General features: G+C 42.1%; 1 protein-coding gene across 3 annotated transcripts in view; it reads right to left on the minus strand.

Moving 5' to 3' along the window:
* The window catches only part of Iqcg (IQ motif containing G), a 40,585-nt gene that overhangs the window by 7,995 nt on the left and 10,210 nt on the right, over positions 1–22,380 (minus strand). For 2 of the 3 annotated variants that reach the window (XM_041673234.1, XM_041673233.1), the window contains exons 4-5: positions 8,529–8,657; positions 7,687–7,768 (exon numbers count right to left, since the gene is read on the minus strand). In XM_041673234.1, coding sequence (XP_041529168.1) covers positions 7,687–7,768; positions 8,529–8,657 — 211 coding nt within the window. Of the gene's footprint in view, positions 1–85; positions 248–7,686; positions 7,769–8,528; positions 8,658–22,380 lie in introns of all 3 variants that reach the window. The other variant, XM_041673232.1, reaches the window with a different exon arrangement.

The raw sequence follows: 22,380 nt of genomic DNA on the forward strand, positions 1-22,380 counted from the left end.
TATTGATACTGGAAGGTGGCCTCAGAGTCTGGCATATGCTGTCACTGGGCTCCATCCCCAGCTAGCCTAGGGTAGCACAGGTTACCTCAATCTCCTCCAGCAAGAGTTCCTCTGCTCTGTTACATTTCTTCTGGGTCTGGGTAACCTGCAGTTCAGCGTTTCTTTTCATATAAAGGTTCTCCATGTTGGTTTTGGCCTTCATCTCTTGTAGCTGGTCTTTGAGGTGAGCAATGTATTCGTTCCCATTCTGCAGAGATGAGACCACTGTGCTTACAAGGCGGGCAGAGCCGGCTTTCTCGCAGCACAAGGGAAATGCGCTCAGCCATCACGATCTTCTGAAGGAAAATGAGTCTTTGCACCAGGACGGGGAGCAGAAGGCTCATCTCAGACTCCAGGCCAACCAGGCCCACGGAGAGAAAACGTGTCTCATGAAAAACACCTTAACCCCAGCTCTCTGGAGGCCCAGGCAGGCGAGTTTCTATACCTTTCAGGCCAACCCTGCTCACATGGCAGGTTCCAGACCAGCCAGAGCCACACACTGAGACCCTGCTCAGAAGAGGGAAAGAGGTGGAGCTGGAGACACCTACAATCCCAGCAGGAGTTCAAGGTCATCCTTAGCTGTGGTGAGCTCCTCAAAGCCAGCCGGGGCTGCGGAAGACCCTGTCTCAAAAGAGGTGGTCACTTGCCACCATGATCATCATGCCTTATGATCTGAGTTTGATCCCTGGGACCCACATGACACAGAGAGAGAATTAACTCTCTCAAATTGTCCTCTGACCTCCACATATGCGCCCCTCCCACAGGATAATAAATAAGTGTGGGAGACAGAATGAAAGCTACCAAATTCAAACTGAGTAGGTCTCGCCAGTGTTGAACACGGTCTGTGAGTGAAGCTGTGTGAAGATATTTCTGAGAGCTTGTGACCTCTGTCCTCTGAAGCAAGGATGTGTTCGTGGAATGTGTTCTCAGCCCCTCCCAGGTATAGTAATATACGAGTGTGGTTGTTTCAGATTAACCATCATCTTTTGTTAGTTTATTTTTCTCTTTTATTTATTATGTATAGTGTTCTGACTGCATATATCCCTGCAGGCCAGAAGAGGGCGCCAGATCTCATTACAGAGGCTGCAAGCCATCATGTGGTTGCTGGAAACTGAACTCAGGTCCTCTGGATGAGCAGTCAGTGCTCTTAACCCCTAAACTCTCCAGCCCGGTTAGTTTGTTTTTCAAGACAGGGTTTCTCTGAGTAGCTCTGACTATCTTGAAACTTAGTCTGTAGACCAGGCTGGTCTCGAAGTCACAGAGGTCCACCTGCCTCAGCCTCCCAAGTGACAGGATTAAAGGTGTGTGCCACCAACCCGTCCAGATTACCTATCATTTTACCCACTATTCAGACTGGTGATCACAAACACTCTGTCCTCGTGACTATACAACCTAAACTCACGTGACCTTGCTTGTACTTCTGATTGTGTACAACTTGAACTCAAGTGAACTTTGCTCACATGACCTTGCTTAACCCTCAGAATGCACGCAGAATTGTCTGATGCCCTGAGTAAAGTTGGCCAGTGCACGAGACTTCAGTCCGCCTCGTTTTTAGGCCCCAGTCTCCTAAGTTCGCAGCACCAAACAGAGCAGTATCTTCTTTGGGTAATCTGTATTTCCAAACAGATTTGCCATTAGGACCTGGTTTTGGTAGAAAGAGCAGTGGTCAAAGTCCTGATTTCCTGCAGCCTAAACAGTTTTCTGAAATTGATCAAGTCAGTTTAGGCCTAGGTTTCACCTTTCAAAAACGAGAATATTAGTACCTAGAGCGTGATAACAGTCATTCCCCAGTTCCCACTGGAGACTAGTTCCAAGGCACCCCTCCTCCCAAGATACGGAAGCCTGCAGATAACTCTAATCCTCTATTAACATCTATACAGAGTCAGGTTCTTACAGGCTCACTGATTGGTTGGTTGAGTCTGTGAACGCAGAACCTGTACCTTGTAGGACAGATGGACACTGAGTGTCCTGGTTTCCTTTCTGTCTGTGTGATACAAACACTGACCAAAAGCTACTTTGGCAGGAAAGGTTTGATTTGGCTTGCAGGTCTCAGTCCGTCATGGAGGGACGTCGGGAGCTGGTGTAGAGGCCATGGAGGAACACCGCTTGGCTATGGCTTGCTCCCTCTACCTTGCTCAGCCTGCTTTCTTACAGAACCCAGAACCACCTGCCCAGGGGTGGCATCACCCACAGTGGGCCGGGCCCTCTCACATCAATCGCTAATCCAGAAAATGCTCCTCAGACAGACACACAGGCCAATGTGATGGCAATATCTCCTCAGCTGACCTTCCCTCTTCCCGGGTGACCCTAGCCTGCGTCAAGCTGACACAGACTGGCCAGCGCAGTGAGTCACAGAACATGCGGGGAAACTCTACCAGTCACTAAAGCTTCACATTTGTTTAGGTGTTTGTTGGTTGTTTTTTGTTAGTTTTGTTTTGGTTTTGGTTTTGGTTTTTCAAGACAGAATTTCTCTATGTAACAGCCCTGGGTGTCCTGGAACTCACTCTGTAGACCAGGCTGGCCTCGAACTCACAGAGATCTGCCTGCCTCTGTCTCCCAAGTGCTGGGATTAAAGGTGTGCGCTACCATCACCCAGCATGTTTCATGATTTTAAGGTCTCAAAACTCATGGATTGAAAATTCTTTAGTAGCAGACACCAAGCTAGGCAGCAGAGGACAGTGGAGACATAAACAGCCCAAGTCCCAGAGAAACCACTGTGTAGTGGGAAACTGTTGTGGGAGGGAAGGCTGTGGGCGCACACCTAGCCTGTGTGGGGGAGAAGGCTGTGGGCGCACACCTAGCCTGTGTGGGGGAGAAGGCTGTGGGCGCACACCTAGCCTGTGTGGGGGAGAAGGCTGTGGACGCACACCTAGCCTGTGTGGAGAGAGGGCAACAGACAGGCTAGGGGAGACACAGTCAGGTGACCTCCACTAGCACTGTCTAAGAAGGATCCTCTGAGGAGCTTGTCTATCTGACACCTGAAAGATGAATGAGCCAATTCATAAAAAATGAGGCCAAGAAATTTATAAATAAAAAGAAAAGGGTGAGGTTCATGCTAGAGTCTCCAGTCAATGAAGACCTAGATATGTTCCAGAAATTCTAAAGACAATCTGTAACTCGGAATGAGCACAAGATAAGATGTGCCCATATTCTAGCTGTTTCATCAAATTTTCTAGAAGTCAGGACTGGAGAGACTGTGAAACAGTTAAGAGCACTTCCTGTTCTTCCAGGGGACGGGACTTTGGTTCCAGCACCCAGGCTGGGCAGCTCGCAACCATCTCTAACTCTAGCTCCAGGAATTTGATGTCCATCTTCCAGACTTCTTACACACAAACACACACAGCATCCAGCAGCATACATGATGCACACACTCAGACATACATGTATATGCATGCACATGCAAACACATGTAGGCACTCAGACACACACATAATTTTACAAATCATTTACAAAACCCTCCAGGAGGTTATGTCAGAGGCCTGTGGCAAACAGAAGGTTTGCATTATATCATGTAATATTATATTACGTAACTTTTTATAAATTCATATAACACTGACTGTGTAAAAAGGGAAGCCTAAGTCATCTGGTTTTAATGCTGTTGCCTTAGGCTTCTGAATACTCTAATTTCCTTCCTGTTTCTCATAAACATATTTTGCAAACATGTCTCACACAAACATTTTAGAGACAGTATGAAACACTGAGCAAGATATAAAAACTATCTAACTTTAGATGCTAAAATCACAACTGAAGCATGCCAGCAATTGAACTGAAACACGGGTCCATTTCCAAATCTTCCCACCAAGTAACACATGCCAGTCAAGGAACAGCAAACACCTGCAGACACAGCACACTCCTACAGAGGGACCGCACACTCCTGCAGACATAGCACACTCCTACAGAGACAGCACACTCCTACAGAGAGACAGCACACACCCATAGAGTCACACAGCTGCAGAGACACAGCACACACCTGCAGAGACAGCACACACCCATAGAGTTACACACCTGCAGACACAGCACACACCTGCAGAGACAGCACACACCCATAGAGTTACACACCTGCAGACACAGCACACTCCTACAGAGAGACAGCACACGCCTATAGAGTCACACACCTGCAGAGACACAGCACACTCCCATAGTCACACACACCTGCAGAGACACAGCACACAGCCTAAGAAACTCGACTTAGGAGTTTAAGACCTTCACTCGAGCTGGGCCGTGGTGGTGCATGCCTTTAATTCCAGCACTCCGGAGGCAGAGGCAGGTGGATCTCTGTGAGTTTGAGGTTAGTCTGGTCTACAAGAGCTAGTTCCAAGGCAGAAAAGCTACACAGAGAACCCCTATCTCAGAAAAAAAACAAAAAAACAAACAAAACAAAGCTTCACTCAGATATCTGCCTTCCCCACATCCTGTCATCCCGACCATCCACGGAGCCTGCGCTTCCCCATGACAAAGGTCCTCAGATTGAGGTGGAGTATTTGTGGGGTTTGCAGGAAGACCAAACTTTCTCCTCCGCCCCCTGCTGCCTTCAGACATGGTCTTCTGAACATTTTATTTGAATCCAGAAAAGATGACTTAGTGACAGAGCAGTCAGCCAGTTAGAGCTCATCAGGCCCTGACTGCTGCCGCAAGAGGTGCCGAAAGCTCCTTGGCAGTACATGATAGAGATATGAATAATTTGCATTGACATGGATTTTGCTTTAGTGATTTAAATTTAAGGTCAATTTTGTTATAAGTATACGTATTTCTGATATTGATTAAGGTATTGTGATTGTGTAGTTCATTTAAAAATGTAATGTATATAGGTTGTTAATGGATAATCATCGATAATAGTCAAGCTTGTAGTTATGTTAGTTAGATTTTTCTAGATGTACATAGATATATTTTAGATAGAAATTCTTCATATCTTTCAACGACTACAAAATAGGACATTTAATGTTTTAATAACTTAGAGTTTTTCATGACAATGAGACACGTCTGCTCCTGGCAGCACCAATCTACTTCAAGAAGAAGATGGGCATTGAAGAGGCACCTTATGGAGTTTGATAGCCATTTGGGCAAGAGACTGCTCTTGCCTGGACTGTTGCACAAACTGGACACAGAGAACCCGCAGAGAGAGGACTACTGAACTTGCCTAAAGGTGAGATGATCTTTTGGGGTTCCTGATTCATGAAAGAGTCTGCGAGACATTCTGCAGGACACAGCAGATAATGACTGACTGCCTTTGAAATTTCCTACTTCATGGAAATGTCTCTGGATACTATGGGCCTGTAGGCCGAAAATGGATGCCCCAATGGTACAGAGGAACTTTGGGTGACTGTCCAGGCAGCGAGATGTCTCTGTGATTTCTAGAGTTTTGTAAGTTGCTTACTTCTCATTTACTTAGGTCTTTGATGGAGTTGAAAAATAGATAGTTATAGTTTTCCTTAGTAATGATAAAGATAAAATAGATATAAATATTGTAATTCTTACTTGATAACTGTTTTGTTATATGTAATTTTGCTATGTTAAAGTTAAAGCCTTCCTTCCTTTTTGTTTAAACAGAAAAAGGGGAAATGATGGAGGAAGGTCATTGGTCAAGTAATAAAGAAACTGCTTGGCCCCATAGGTTAAAACATAGGTGGGAGGAGTAAACAGAACAGAATGCTGGGAGGAAGAGGAAGTGAGCTCAGAGACGCCATGCTCCCCTCTCCCGGGGAAGACGCGATAGCTCTGCTCTCTGAAGCAGACACAATGGAGCAAGCCGCCAGGTCAGACATGCGGAATCCTTCCTGGTAAGACCGGTGCTACACAGTTTATTAGAGATGGGTTGATCGGGATATCAGAATTAGCCAGTAAGGGCTAGAGCTAATGGGCCAAACAGTGTTTAAATGAATACAATTTGTGTGTTGTTATTTCGGGGCATAAGCTAGCCAGGCGGCCGGGGTGCCGGGGATGCAGCCCCGCCGCTCCTAATACTACAAGTACAGGCTGTTCTCGTAGCTGGTCCTGGCTTGGGGAGCACGGGTTTAAGGAAATTTGAAAGCTAGACTCTGGAGAGGGTGTCATTTGTCTTGAACGTCAGGTTGTCTCTTTGATTGGAAGGCAAGAGGGAAACAGGGGTGCCATAGACTGAAGTAAGAAAGCAACCCTCAAAGCACGCAGTTCTGACGTGGGGTACAGGGTGTTGCACTTCTCTGATCCCAGCACTTAGGAGGCAAGGAGTTCAAGGTCGTCCTGGGTTAATGAGTCAGCTTTGCCAGCCTGAACTCCCTGAGACCAGACATATTTATGCCACCACGGCTCTGTGGTCCAGTGACATTTCTATTTGACCAGATTCACTACTCAAGTGGGAGATGAGAGGCCTGAACAATGGCTGAAACTTGATTCCAAGTTCTGGAGTCTTTAGAAAATCAAGAATTTTAAAACTGTGATAGAATTTTTCAGGAATGGAAACTTCTGTAATTAGGGAGAAAAATTAAGTGCAAACTAGCTTTATAAATCTTCACTGATAAGAAAGACGGTATTTTAAAAAATACAAGTGAAGGGCTGGAGAGATGACTCAGCTGTTAAGAGCACTGGCTGCTGTTCTAGAGGTCTTGAGTTCAATTCCCAGCAACCACATGGTGGCTCACAGCCATCTGAAATGAGATCTGTTGCCTTCTTCTGGCCTGCAGGCATACAGGTAGGCAGATCACTATATACATAATAAATAAATATTTTTTTTAAAAAAGGAAAAAACTTAGTTACTGCCAGTGGTGGCGCACGCCTTTAATCCTAGCACTCAGGGGGCAGAGGCAGGTGGATCTCTGTGAGGGAAGCCAGCCTGGTCTACAGAGCCAGGTTCAGGACAATCAGACAGTTACACAGAGAAGCCCTGTCTCAAAAAAAAACAAAAAAAATTAGTAATTCTAAAAGAGTTGGTATCTTTATCACAAAACCTTGTTTTGCAAACAGTTGCTAAAACTTGGAACGATATCTTTCTAGAAGGAAATTCTGATGGGATGAGTCCCAGTGACTACAGAAGATCATCAAATCCAGTTTGTAATGGAAGTCCAATTGGAGTGACTAGCAAACATTGTCATCCGAACAAGGCAGTGTTGATGTCTCCCCGTCTGGAGTCCTCTGAGACACTGACTGAGAGGAGGTGTCCTCTAGGGAAGGAGAGGCTGGTATGCTTGGGCGGGACAGGGAAGGTGACAGCAGACCAGGCGCTCCAAGGGGCTGATCCCCCCAGAGTTCTGTTCCTTTCTTTTGTGTCTCTTTCCCCTCTCTGACCTTCTCCCTCCAGGATTTCACCAGGCTGGCCTGGAACTCAGATCGGCCTGCCTCTGCCTCCTGAATGTTGGGACTAAAGGCGTGCACTGGGCATCTTTCTCTCTCCTGTAAAGGCACCCCAGCAGAGCAAGCAGTGGTGGCGCACACCATTAATCCCAGCACCTGGGAGGCAGAGGTAGGCATCTCTGAGTTCGAGACCAACGTGGTCTACAAAGCGAGTACCAGGACAGCCAGAACTACACTGAGAAACCTTATCTCAAAAAAATTAATTAATTGGATAATTAATTAAATAAAATAGATAGGCACCCCAGCTGAAGCATAGCTAACTCTGCTATGTAGTGGTCTTAGTTCAGTAGCTTTGGTGGCATCCTCATGGGTGAGTCTTACCTGTACTTGCATTTGACGCTCCTTTTTGACATCAATTAACTGTCTCTGAAGAGATTTTATCTTTCTTCTTCCTTTTTCCTCCCTAAAAGAAGTAAGAATGTTAAGAACAGGGCTTCTCAAACGTTAGGATCATTTACACAATGGAATAGTACTACACAGCAGAAAAAAATAACGACAGCTTGAATTTTGCAGGAAAATGGATGGAGCTAGATAACATTATTTTGAGTGAGGTAACCCAGACACAGAAAGACAATTATCACATGTACTCACTCATAGGTGGTTTTTAAACATAAAGCAAAAAAAGCCAGCCTACAAACCACAGTCCCAGAGAACTTAGACAACAATGCAGACACTAAGAGAGACTTACATAGATATAATCTACATGGGAAGTAGAAAGTAGAAAAAGACAAGATCTCCTGAGTAAATTGGGAGCATGGGGACCTTGGGGGAGGGTTGAAGGGGAGAGGCAGGGAGGGGAGCAGAGAAAAATGTAGAGATCAATAAATAGCAATAAAAAATAAAATATTTTATTAAAAAAATAAGGTGTGAAACACTCAAGGTAGACTCCCCATGCCAACCTCATATGTGTACATATGTGCATGCGCCCAAATCCATACATGTGTCCCCGCACAAGCAAGCATGTGTACACACACAAACACACCACATACACATACGTGTAAGACAAGAGATGTAAAACAGACCAGGATGTTTAGCACATGCTTGTAGTCCCAGCTACTTTGCGGCAGGAGAAACTTCTAGGGTCTAAGAACTGCCTAAATAGCATAGCAAGAAGACATCTTGAAAGAGAATCCCAAAGCAGATAAATCCATCAGAACCCTGACCTGGTGATGACTTCATGGAAGTTCGTTTTGCCATCTCTTTCTTTTCCCAAGGCATCCAGGAGACTCTGGAATGACCCAGATTCTTGTATCTCCTTCATGGCATTTGCGATCACGTCACTGAAATACTGCCTGCGAAGGGGACAAACAAAAGCTCATAAGACACTGAAACCCGAACACCGGGCGGCGGAAGGCGGCCGGAACACCGGGCGGAGGAAAGGCGGCCGGAACACCGGGCGGCGGAGGACGCCCAGCACAGCCGGCGGGGACCAACTGGGACAGGCTGGAACCGGCGGGGACCAGAGCGGCAGCAGAGGACACAGGCTGCTGGTGGCGGGAACCATCCCAGCAGCAGAAGCAGGCTGCAGGGACTGCGCGAAACACCGAGAACAGATCGCCCCACTACAATTAAACCAAAGAGGTAGGCATTCGGTTGGGGAGGTCCCTGGCAGAGGAGGAGCCCGGTCCTATTCTTGAAGACCCTTCTGAGGGGTGAGAGGGATCTTGGCCCCCCCGGCAGGAACCAGGAAACAGAGCAAGGGCATTTTGTAAGAGGAGCCCCTGGCCAGCAGGGAAACCTGAACCAGTTTTAACAGACCCCTTAGATAGCATCAATAGGAGGAGATGAGCAGGCGTCAAGGAAAGAATTCACCCAATAATCTGAAAATCAGCATGAAAACACCAGAACCCAATGATCTTACAACAGAAGGTCTCCAACACCCTAACACAGAAGAAGTGGAAAAAATTGACTTTTTGAAAGCAGTAGAGTCCCTTAAACAACATGTGAAAAATGCCCTTATAGAAATGGATGAGAAGTATAACCAAAAATTTGAAGAAATGAGTAAATATGTACATAATACCCTGGGAAACCAAGAAAGAACGATCAAACAGGTAATGGAAACAGTTCAAGAATTGAAAACTGAAATGGAAGCAAGGAAGAAAACACAAACTGAGGACCAGCTGGATATGGAAAATCTAGGTCAACGAGCACAGCCTAGAGAAACAAGCATAATCAATAGAATACAAGAAATAGAAGAAAGAATCTCTGATTCTGAGGACACCATAGAGAAAATAAACACTCTGATCAAAGAAAACTGCAAAGCCAACAAATTCTCATCACAAAACATTCAGGAATTATGGGACACAATAAAAAGACCAAATATAAGAATAATAGGAATAGAAGAAGGAGAAGAGTCACAGCTCAAAGGCCCAGAAAATATTTTGAAAAAAATTATGGAAGAAAACTTTCCCAACTTAAAGAAAGATATTCCTTTGAATATTCAAGAAGCATACAGAACACCAAACAGACTGGATCAAAGGAAAACACCCCCTCGCCATATAATAATCAAAACACAAAATATACAGGTTAAAGAAAGAATACTAAGAGCTGCAAAGGAAAAAGGCCAAGTAACTTATAAAGGTAAACCGATCAGACTTACACCTGATTTCTCTATGGAAACAATGAAAGCCAGAAGGTCCTGGATAGAAGTACTGCAGAAGCTAAGAGACCATGGATGCAAGCCCAGACTACTATACCCAGCCAAGCTTTCGTTCACTATAAATGGAGAAACCAAGACATTCCAGGATAAGAACAAATTTAAGCAATACGTAGCCACGAATCCAGCCCTACAGAAAGTAATAGAAGGAAAACCGCAACCCAAGGAATCCAACATTGCCAACACTGCCTACAATAACTCAGGCATCTAGCGACCCTTCACTAGCACAACTCAAAGAAGGGAGACACACAAATTCTACTTCCAAAAACAACAAGAATATCCGGCATGAACAACCACTGGTCATTAATATCACTTAATATTAATGGTCTCAACTCACCTATAAAAAGGCACAGGCTAAGAGATTGGATACGAAAACAGGATCCAACATTCTGCTGTTTGCAAGAAACACATCTCAACCACAAAGACAGGTATCTACTCAGAGTAAAGGGTTGGGAAAAGGTCTTTCAAGCAAATGGTCCTAAGAAAAAAGCAGGTGTGGCCATATTAATTTCTAACAAAACTGACTTCAAACTAAATTCAATCAGAAGAGATCGAGATGGACACTTTATACTCATAACAGGAACAATTTATCAGGATGATGTCTCAATCCTGAATATTTATGCCCCTAATATAAAAGCACCCATGTATGTAAAAGAAATATTACTAAAACTCAAGGCAGACATCAAACCACACACACTAGTAGTAGGAGACTTCAATACACCTTTCTCAGCAATGGACAGGTCAATCAGACAGAAACCTAATAGAGAAGTAAGAGAACTACTGGAGGTAATGAAGCAAATGGACTTAACAGACATCTATAGAACATTCCACCCAAATAGGAAAGAATATACCTTCTTCTCTGCAGCCCATGGAACCTTCTCGAAAATTGACCACATACTCGGAAACAAAGGAAACCTCCACAGATACAAAAAAATATCAGTGTCCACCTGCGTCTTATCAGATCACCACGGATTAAAGTTAGAATTCAACAACAATCCTACCTCCAGAAAGCCGACAAACTCATGGAAACTGAACAGTCAACTACTGAACCACACCTTGTAGCGGCGTAAACGAATGCAGACAGAGTGTAAAAATATATATATAGCTTTAATGTAGAAATAGACTTACAGAACCACCGTTCCCGCGGAGACCAGGAAAGCAGAAGCGAGAGCTCGGAGCTTGCTCGCCAAATTTATAGGCAGACATTAGCCCGAGGCGAACACGCCCCATAAGGGGCGGGACTTATCCCTACATCTCCCCTTTTTGTCTAAATAAGACAGAACTAAACCAAATACAACTACATCCAATAACAACAAATAATAAATACAACAAACAATATTGAGAACAAAAGCTTTGCTAAACATTCTATCTCAAGAAGTCCAAATAATGTAAAGAGTAACTACAATTATATAATCTTCAACTCAGTCAAAGATCTGAGAAGGGAATAAACACTACTCAACAAACGAGATATATCCAAAATGTGCAACATTTGACAGAGACAACTGACTACCTGGGCAATCACCCAAAGTCTCGTTTGCAACGTTGAGTCAACCAATTTTGGCTAAGGCCTAACATAACTGACATACCATTATTAAAGGCAAGGAACTTTTCAAAACTATCTTACCCTGTCTTGGCAGGATATGACAGTCCTGTTTTATCCATTGATGCACGCTCTGTATCTGTGTCATTGGTTGAGGTATGGGCATTTCTTTGCCCAAAGGCCAGTTCTGCCAAATAGAAAGGCTCCAGATGGAGTGTTTTTGGTGCTCAACATTCTCTCGGGAATAGAGCGGTGTTGCCAGGAGCAATTGTGTCTCACTATCACGAAACTCTGAGTTAGATTAAAGGCCATTTTCTACAGCTCTTTGAAGAGGTTGAAGATTATCTATCTATACTGAGTATAATCTCTATATATCTAAAGAACCTGATTAGTCTAATTATAAATGACAAACTTAGATGACAATTAGTCTATATAATTCTCAATATCTATCTAACTTAAAGACTAAGACAATAAACGACTGTGAAACAAATGAGGACAATGACCTCCAAATATAAACAATGTACAAATATACATTGCAGTAGGTAAATATATATCAATACACAAATATTATATAAGTATCTTAATCAGAGGTAGAAATGTACACTGCAATATGGTAAATATATACAATATATATATATCAATACAATATATGTCAATACATAAAAATGTTTTAAACAGAGGTAGAAACATGCATGCGTACAATAGTCAATATAATTTAACTTTGTATCAATATACAAGAATCTATACCAATAGGGGCTGGAGAGATGGCCCAGCGGTTAAGAGCACTGACTGCTCTTCCAGAGGACCCGGGTTCGATTCCCAGCACCCACATGGCAGCTCACAACTGTCTGAAAATGCAGTTCCATGAGATCTGACACCTTCACACCAACAAACATAATAAAGTTAAGTAAATAAATAAAAAAAGTTTTTAAAAAATATATAAAAAAAAGAATCTATACCAATATATTTGTCTATTATCCCATCATCCCTCTTTTTTTTTTCAAAATGATCCCTGAGCTTATAAAATTCCTCCCCCAACCCTCAATCATATACTAATTATAATCAACCCCTAAATGATGTCCCTAAACCCAAGGGCAAACTTTACTGGGAGAGGGGACGTCGTTCTCTAGAATTACTTCCAGCTGTCATAGGGGCGACGTTCTTTCTGGGGGATCCTGTGAAAGTAAAATGATGGTTAAATTTCAAGATAATGTCTTTTAAAATTGCAAATAGTCTCTGAGTATTTTCGTGCAGGTCTGGCCAAAATGTTGTATAAGATGTGCACCATTTCAGCTAACCAAGTTGGAACTGTCTTGTGCGGCTGGTACCCAAAGCAGGTCTTGTAGTAGCGCTATCAGTATCATGACGTCATATCAACCAGGTGGAGTTGTTGTTATGGGGCCCCATCTTCTTCCTGGAAACTTCAAATGTCACTTCAGGAAAAACTCATTGTTCATTATGAAAAACTTAAACATTAATCATATAGACATATATATATATATATATATTCAATGAAAGACATGATAGATATATTCAATGAAAAGTATGATAGATATGAAGAAAAGCAAATATGTTTTCTAAACTCATATTTCTTTCTGTCCCATATCATGGCTCTTGACATGAGACAGAAACTCCAGAAACTCTGGGTTTTTCTCTTACTAACAGGCTTGGAATTGGAGAGGGACTGAGCCAGAGTCCAACTTCAAAACCAGCTTTATAAATTTAGAAATATGGTTTAATATTACTTTCACAACCCATTCAGTTGTCTTGATATTTCCTATTGGGCAGGTATTTTTCCATCTGTCAGTATCCAAACATCCAGGGTCCCTTGAATTTCTCAAAGATGAGTGTTTTCCTGTGGAGATAAGAACAGAACCCTGCCCCCATTCTATATGTTTTTCTTACCACCTGTATGAATATCATCGTTGTGGATGAGTTGTCATTTCTCCTTTCCAAGAGGTTTCTCCTCTTCAAATCGAAACTTTATTAATTTTGATGGTATCCACAATTTTTCTTCTCCTGTGGAAACAAGAGCAAAACCCCTCCCCCAAAGTAGCACATCTCCTGGCTTCCACTGAGAGGTCAGCACATCTTTGAAATAAATCGGTTGATTTAGTTCAGCAGACTTTTCCATTATCCAATGTCTTTCTGCTGCTGTCGTTCCTTTCTCATTAGCGTTAAGAAAATTCAAGGTTAATAAAGCATTATGTAATCTATTTCTGGGGGTATTTTCGGTCCCTTTCTGTTTGTTCAGCATATCCTTTATAGTACGATTTGATCTTTCTATAACTGCCTGACCTGTAGGATTATTTGGTATACCTGTAATGTGTTTTATATTATAATAATCAAAAAAGCGTTTCATTTTCATAGATACATATGCTGGACCATTATCTGTCTTTATTTGCGCAGGTATACCCATGATGGCCATAACTTCCAATAAATGTGTGATTACTGAATCAGCCTTTTCTGAGCTCAGGGCAGTAGCCCATTGAAAACCTGAATATGTGTCTATGGTGTGGTGTACATATTTTAATTTGCCAAATTCTGCAAAGTGGAACACATCCATCTGCCAGATTTCATTCCTTTGGGTGCCCTTTGGATTAGCCCCTGCAGGCAGTGGCGTTTGGTTATAGAAAGAGCAAGTAGGGCATTTCTTTACAATCTCCTTAGCTTGTTGCCATGTAATTGAAAACTCTTTCTTCAAACCTTTGCTATTAACATGATGTTTTTTATGAAATTCAGAGGCTTGTAGCACACTACCAATCAATAATTGATCAATTTCTGCATTACCTTGTGCTAGAGGACCTGGCAGACCCGTATGGGATCGGATGTGTGTTATGTACATAGGGCAAAGCCTGTTCCTGATCAAATCTTGAACCTGGAGGAACAATGAGGTTAGTTCAGTATCATCAGGTATAAATTCAGCAGTTTCAATATGTAAAATAACTCTTTCTGCGTATTGTGAATCTGTAACTATATTAATAGGTTCTTTAAAATCCCTTAGCACCATAAGAATGGCATATAATTCCGCCTTCTGGACAGAATTATACGGACTTTGTTCCACCTTATCCAAGTCTTCTGATTTGTAACCTGCCTTCCCTGATTTATTGGCATCAGTATAGAATGTACGGGCTCCAGTTATTGGAGCATCACGGACGATTCGAGGAAGAATCCAAGAGGTTCTCTTTATGAAGTTAAGCCTCTTGCTTTTTGGATAGTTGTTATTAATGTCTCCCAAAAAATTAGCACAAGCTCTTTGCCATGGTTCATTATCTTCCCATAATTTCTTTAGTTCATCAGCAGTGAAAGGCACTATAATTTCTGCTGGGTCTATGCCTGCTAGTTGACGAAGTCTCAGCTTGCGTTTTATAATTAACTCAGAGACTTTTTCCACATAAGTTTTCAGTTTCTTACTTGGTTTATGTGGTAAAAAGATCCATTCCAAAATAATATCATCTCTCTGCATTAAAATTCCTGTAGGAGAAATTTTTGATGGTAGTATGACGAGAATACAATCGAGCTCTGGATTCACCCTGTCCACATGTGCCTGTTGTAATTTTTCCTCAATCATTGTCAGTTCCTTTTCTGCTTCAGCTGTTAATTCTCTGGGACTGTTTAAATCTTTATCACCATCCAAGGTTTTGTTCAAATGAATTATTAAATCAGGTGTTATTCCAATAGCTGGCCGTAGACTGGAAATATCTCCTAACAGCCTTTGAAAGTCATTAAGAGTCCGTAGGCGATCTCTCCTAATTTGTGCTTTTTGTGTCTTAATTTTTTGCAAACCTATTTTATAACCTAAATAATTAACAGAATCTCCCTTCTGAATCTTTTCAGGAGCTAATTGCAAACCCCATTTAGGTAAAAGTATCTTTATTTCATCAAACAGTCTGTTCAAGGTATCCATGTTTGAATCGGATAACAAGATGTCGTCCATGTAATGGTATACTATAGATTTGGGAAATTTCTTGCGTATTATTTGCAATGGTTGGTTCACAAAATATTGGCACAGGGAGGGGCTATTTAACATACCCTGGGGGAGAACGGTCCAGTGGTACCTCCTCGAAGGTTGAGAATTGTTATAAGTAGGCACTGTGAAGGCAAATTTTTCTCTATCTTCTTTTTGCAAAGGTATAGTGAAAAAACAATCCTTTAAATCAATAACTATGAGAGGCCATCCTTTTGGTAATAAAGAGGGCAAAGGAATTCCAGATTGCAGAGGGCCCATAGGCTGAATAACCTTGTTGATGGCCCTGAGATCTGTCACCATTCTCCATTTACCTGATTTTTTCTTAACCACAAATACAGGAGAATTCCAAGGGCTGGTAGATTCTTCTATATGTCCAGCATCTAATTGTTCTTGTACCAGCTGTTCTAAAGCCTGTAACTTTTCCTCAGCTAAAGGCCATTGCTTTGTCCATATTGGTTTCTCAGTCAACCATTTTAGAGGCAAGGCTGTTGGTATCTCTGAAGGGCCATCAATTGCTTGTTCTTGTACAGCCCGAATGGCCGGTTTTCTCCGTTTGTAATATCTTTTAATATTATTCTCAGAAATATAGGCTCTAGATTTAGCAGGAATGTTAATTTCGGTATTCCATTGTTGTAATAGGTCACGACCCCATAAATTCATTGCGATATTGGCTACATATGGCTTTAATTTTCCTATTTGTCCCTCTGGCCCTATACATTCAACCCATCTCGTGCTCTGCCTTACTCGAGATAGGGTTCCAATTCCCAGGAGCTGAACATTTACATTTTGAAGAGGCCAATACGGATGCCAAGATTCTGGGGTAATGATACTTACATCAGCACCTGTGTCCAGCAGGCCAGTAATAAAAATGCCATTTACACACACTCTCAGTTTAGGTCTTTGATCATTTATAGAAGTTTGCCAAAACACACGTAACTTATCTTTCTGATCATTATTGCTTGTAACAGTAGGCATGGGGCTTCCTAATTGTCCTGATGAGGCACGTTCTCTGCAGAAACTGGATATGACTGAACCATGTTTGCCATGGGGGCCTGTGAGGCCCCCCCTCTCACGTTTCCCGACTGTATCAGGTTGCCTTGTCTATCTCTTGTAGACCTGCATTCATTCGTCCAATGTCTGCCCTTTCCACATCTTCTACATAAACCTGAAGGCTGAGTCCTCCTATTTCTGTTATTTCTAGAAGATGCATTATTATTATTATTTCTGAAAGATGCATTATTATTATTATTTCTGAAAATCCGTTGTCTACAATTCCTTTTCATATGACCCATTTTTCCACAATTAAAACATTTGGTATTCTGGTGTCTCCTTTTACCATTGGAAATTGCTTCTTCTACCCATGCTTCAGTGTCATAATCAAATGTATCAACATTGAGTGTATGCAAGACCCATTCTTCCAAAGGCGCTGATCTGAGCTTTAAAGGGCCCAAAATCCTTTTGCATTCCACATTTGCATTTTCATAAGCCAAAGACTCAATCATTATATGTCTTGCTTCTGGGTCAGATATCCCTATTTGTACAGCCTTAGTTAATCTTTGTAAAAAGTCACTAAAGGGTTCTCTCTGACCCTGTTTAACTCTGACAAATGATTCCATTCTCTGTCCTGGGTCTTGTACCCTGTCCCAAGCCCTTAAGGCTGCTGTAGTACACATGGAGAGTGTGTTTTCATCCAAATTAGCTTGTTCCTGAGGATCGGAAAAGGGCCCTTCACCTAGAATTTGATCTAGGGAAATGTCAATTCCCTTCGCTTTTTCCTGCTGTTCTAAGAGTCTAGCCTCTTGCCTGAATAAGCATTTCCATTTCAATTGCGGTCCACTCTCGAGTACCGCAGAGCTCAGCTGGAGCCAGTCCGAGGGGGTTGCTCTGCTTGTCGTGGCCCAAGATTTTAGCATCTCTTTAACAAAAGAGGCTTGCATCCCAAAAGTCATGACAGCCTGTTTTATTTCCTTGAGATCATTCATACGCACAGGCTCCCATGTATCCTCCTTGATGACCCTAGGGTTTTTGGAACCAATCACCTTCTCTGTTGTTATTACTGGAAAGGCAGGTAGAGCTGTAGGTAGAGCTTTGTGGAAATTGTCCCGGAGAGACTTACCCACAGATGTAGTTAAAATTTGCCTTTCTACCCTTTGCTCTTCCTCATCAGAATTTAGAAATTCCTCAATCTTTTCAATTCTATTCACCATTGCCTTCTGCAATGTCTGAATCTCCTGTCCAGAATTATGTTCCAAAGCCTTCATTGAGGATTCTAAAGTATGAAGTTTGTCCGTTAGAGATAACATCTCATCTTTGGACATAATTTTTATGGCATAAACCGTGCCTTCTTGTATTGACAATCTTTCCGTCAATCTGTCATAAGCTTTAGACAAAATCCGATTGTCACATTCAGCAGTTTTGATTCTCTCAGTTAATGTTTCATTTCCTACAGAAAGGGACTGAATCTTATGGTCCAGATCAGCTGTTCCCTCTTCCATAGTAATGAATTTCTCCTTAACATCAGCCTGAAGAACTTCAACCTGATTCTTGAGAAGATTGTTATCAGCCTGGAGAACGTCAAACTGATTCTCGAAAAGATTGTTATCAGTCTGGAGAACTTCAACCTGATTCTTGAGAAGATTGTTATCAGCCTGGAGAACTTCAAACTGATTCTTGAGAAGATTGTTATCAGCCTGGAGAACTTCAAACTGATTCTTGAGAAGATTGTTGTCATTCTCAATTGTTTTTAAGCGTTCAATCTCTACCTTAAGAATCCTGGATTCGTCTCGTAAAGACTTTATCATATTTCTATTATCAAACCATTTGGTGCCAATGAAAACTACGAATCCCAGAAGGATCCATATATGTGGGGTGATAGACACCTCTTGTAAAATCTCCCACATGGTACAATTAAAAAAATCATTAAATTCTTGAACAGTAATGTGTTCAGACATTTTATTTATAAAAGAAAATTTTTTTACCTGCAATGATCGGTTCCTGCCAGTGGTGGTCTCTATGTTTTTGGAGCCTGTCCTAGAACTAGCTCTTGTAGACCAGGCTGGCCTTGAACTCACAGAGATCCGCCTGTCTCTGCCTCCCAAGTGCTGGGATTGAAGGCGTGCACTACCAAGGCCTGGCAGGCCTCAAACTCACAGAGATCTGCCTGCCTCTCCTTCCCAAGTGCTGGGATTAAAGGCGTGCTCTACCACTGCCTGGCCGGCCTCAAACTTGTGATCCTCCTGCCTCTGCCTCCTTCAGCAAATCCTACCAGCGTGGGCCACCACAACCGGCCAAGTCACTTTGTAACAGACCAAATCTGACACTGTGGCAGCTTTTGTTGCAAAACCGCAAGTACTTGAGCTTCTGCTAATTCAGGCAGTGGGGTTCCGCTGCAAAACTTAGCCAAGGCAGGCAGAATGGGCCTGTGTCGCCGAGTGTGTCTCGGACTCGGCACTGGGGCCGGAGTCACGAACTGAAAAACAGCACCCGGGAGGGTGCTGTGTTAGCTAGCGGGCTACCCGCTTGAGTCGGGGGCAAAATAGCCCGACGTTGGACGCCAAAATGTAGCGGCGTAAACGAATGCAGACAGAGTGTAAAAATATATATATAGCTTTAATGTAGAAATAGACTTACAGAACCACCGTTCCCGTGGAGACCAGGAAAGCAGAAGCGAGAGCTCGGAGCTTGCTCGCCAAATTTATAGGCAGACATTAGCCCGAGGCGAACACGCCCCATAAGGGGCGGGACTTATCCCTACAACACCTGGGTTAAGGAAGAAATCAAGAAGGAAATTAAAGTCTTCCTGGAATTCAATGAAAATAGAGAAACAACATACTCAAACCTATGGGACACTATGAAAGCAGTGCTAAGAGGAAAGTTCATAGCACTAAGTGCCCACTTAAAGAAAACAGAGAAAGCATACATCGGAGACTTAACAGCACACCTAAAAGCTTTAGAAAAAAAAGAAGCAGACACGCCCAGGAGGAGCAGAAGACTGGAAATAATCAAACTGAGGGCGGAAATCAACAAAATAGAAACGCAGAAACAGTCCAAAGAATCAATGAAACAAAAAGTTGGTTCTTGGAGAAAATCAACAAGATCGACAAACCCCTATCCAAACTAATTAAACGACAGAGAGAGAACACGCAAATAAATAACATCAGAAATGAAAAGGGGGACATAACCACAGACACAGAGGAAATTCAGAGACTCATTAGATCTTACTACAAAAGCCTGTATGCCGCAAAACTAGAAAATGCAAAAGAAATGGACATGTTTTTAGATAAGTGCCACATACCAAAGCTAAACCAAAACCAGGTGAACGATCTAAATAGACCTGTTAGTCGCGAAGAACTAGAAACCGTTATCAAAAATCTACCTTCCAAAAAAAGCCCAGGACCAGATGGTTTCAATGCAGAATTCTACCAGAACTTCCAAGAAGAGCTAATACCTATACTCCTTAATGTATTTCACAATATAGAAACAGAAGAGTCATTGCCAAATTCCTTTTATGAAGCTACAGTTACCCTGATACCAAAACCACACAAAGACCCAACCAAGAAAGAAAATTACAGGCCTATCTCACTCATGAATATCGACGCAAAAATTCTCAATAAAATACTGGCAAACTGAATCCAAGAACACATTGGAAAAATTATCCATTATGATCAAGTAGGCTTCATCCCAGAGATGCAGGGCTGGTTCAACATACGCAAATCTATCAATGCAATCCAGCATATAAATCAACTGAAAGAAAAAAACCATATGATCATTTCATTAGATGCTGAAAAAGCATTTGACAAAATTCAACACCCCTTTATGATAAAAGTCTTGGAGAGATTAGGGATACAAGGGTCATACCTAAATATAATAAAAGCTATTTACAGCAAGCCGTCAGCTAACATTAAATTAAATGGAGAAAAACTCAAAGCCATCCCAGTAAAATCAGGAACACGACAAGGATGTCCACTCTCTCCATACCTCTTCAATATAGTGCTTGAAGTTCTAGCAATAGCAATAAGACAACATAAAGGGATCAAGGGGATTCGTATCGGAAAAGAAGTTAAGCTCTCGTTATTTGCAGATGATATGATAGTATACATAAGCAACCCCAAAAACTCTACCAAAGAACTCCTACAGCTGATAAACATCTTTAGTAATGTGGCAGGATACAAGATCAACTCCAAAAAATCAGTGGCCTTCCTATACACTAAGGATAAGGAAACAGAGAGGGAAATTAGAGAAGCATCACCTTTCACGATAGCCACAAATAGCATAAAATATCTTGGGGTAACTCTGACCAAGGATGTGAAAGATCTATTTGACAAGAACTTTAAGTCTTTGAAGAAAGAAATTGAAGAGGACACCAGAAAATGGAAAGATCTTCCTTGCTCCTGGATTGGGAGAATCAACATAGTAAAAATGGCAATTCTACCAAAAGCAATCTATAGATTCAATGCAATCCCCATCAAGATCCCATCAAAATTCTTCACAGATCTGGAGAAGACAATAATCAACTTTATATGGAAAAACAAAAAACCCAGGATAGCCAAAACAATCTTATACAACAAAGGAGCGTCTGGAGGCATTACCATCCCTGACTTCAAACTCTACTACAGAGCTACAGTATTGAAAACAGCTTGGTATTGGCATAAAAACAGAGAAGTCGACCAATGGAATCGAATAGAAGACCCTAACATTAACCCACAAACCTATGAACACCTGATTTTTGATAAAGGAGCTAAAAGTATACAATGGAAAAAAGAAAGCATCTTCAACAAATTGTGCTGGCAAAACTGGATGTCAACCTGTAGAAGAATGAAAATAGATCCATATCTATCACCATGCACAAAACTCAAGTCCAAATGGATTAAAGACCTCAATATCAGTCTGAACACACTAAACCTGATAGAAGAGAAAGTGGGAAGTACTCTACAACACATGGGCACAGGAGACCACTTCTTACATACAACCCCAGCAGCACAGACATTAAGGACCTCATTGAATAAATGGGACCTCCTGAGACTGAGAAGCTTCTGTAAAGCAAAGGACACTGTCGCTAAGACACAAAGGCAACCCACTAACTGGGAGAAGATCTTCACCAACCCCACAACTGACAAAGGTCTGATCTCCAAAATATATAAAGAAATCAAGAAACTAGACTGTAAAAGGCTAACCAACCCAATTATAAAATGGGGCATTGAGCTGAACAGAGAATTCTCAACAGAAGAACTTCAAATGGCCAAAAGACACTTAAGGTCATGCTCAACTTCCTTAGCGATCAGGGAAATGCAAATCAAGACAACTTTAAGATACCATCTTACACCTGTCAGAATGGCGAAAATCAAAAACACCAATGATAGCCTTTGTTGGAGAGGTTGTGGAGAAAGGGGTACACTCATCCATTGCTGGTGGGAATGCAAACTTGTGCAACCACTTTGGAAAGCAGTGTGGCGGTTTCTCAGGAAATTTGGGATCAACTTACCCCTGGACCCCGCAATACCACTCTTGGGAATATACCCAAGAGAGGCCTTATCATACAACAAAAGTATATGCTCTACTATGTTCATAGCAGCATTGTTTGTCATAGCCAGAACCTGGAAACAACCTAGATGCCCTTCAATGGAAGAATGGATGAAGAAAGTATGGAATATATACATATTAGAGTATTATTCAGCAGTAAGAAACAAGGACTTCTTGAATTTTGCATACAAATGGATGGAAATAGAAAACACTATCCTGAGTGAGGTAAGCCAGACACAAAAAGAGGAACATGGGATGTACTCACTCATATTTGGTTTCTAGCCATAAACCAAGGACATTGAGCCTATAATTAGTGATCCTAGAGAAGCT

This window comes from Microtus oregoni, unplaced genomic scaffold (genome assembly GCF_018167655.1).
Source record: "Microtus oregoni isolate MIOR12 unplaced genomic scaffold, Mior012 000023F_ref0000262, whole genome shotgun sequence".
In the NCBI taxonomy this organism is placed as follows: Eukaryota; Metazoa; Chordata; class Mammalia; order Rodentia; family Cricetidae; genus Microtus; species Microtus oregoni.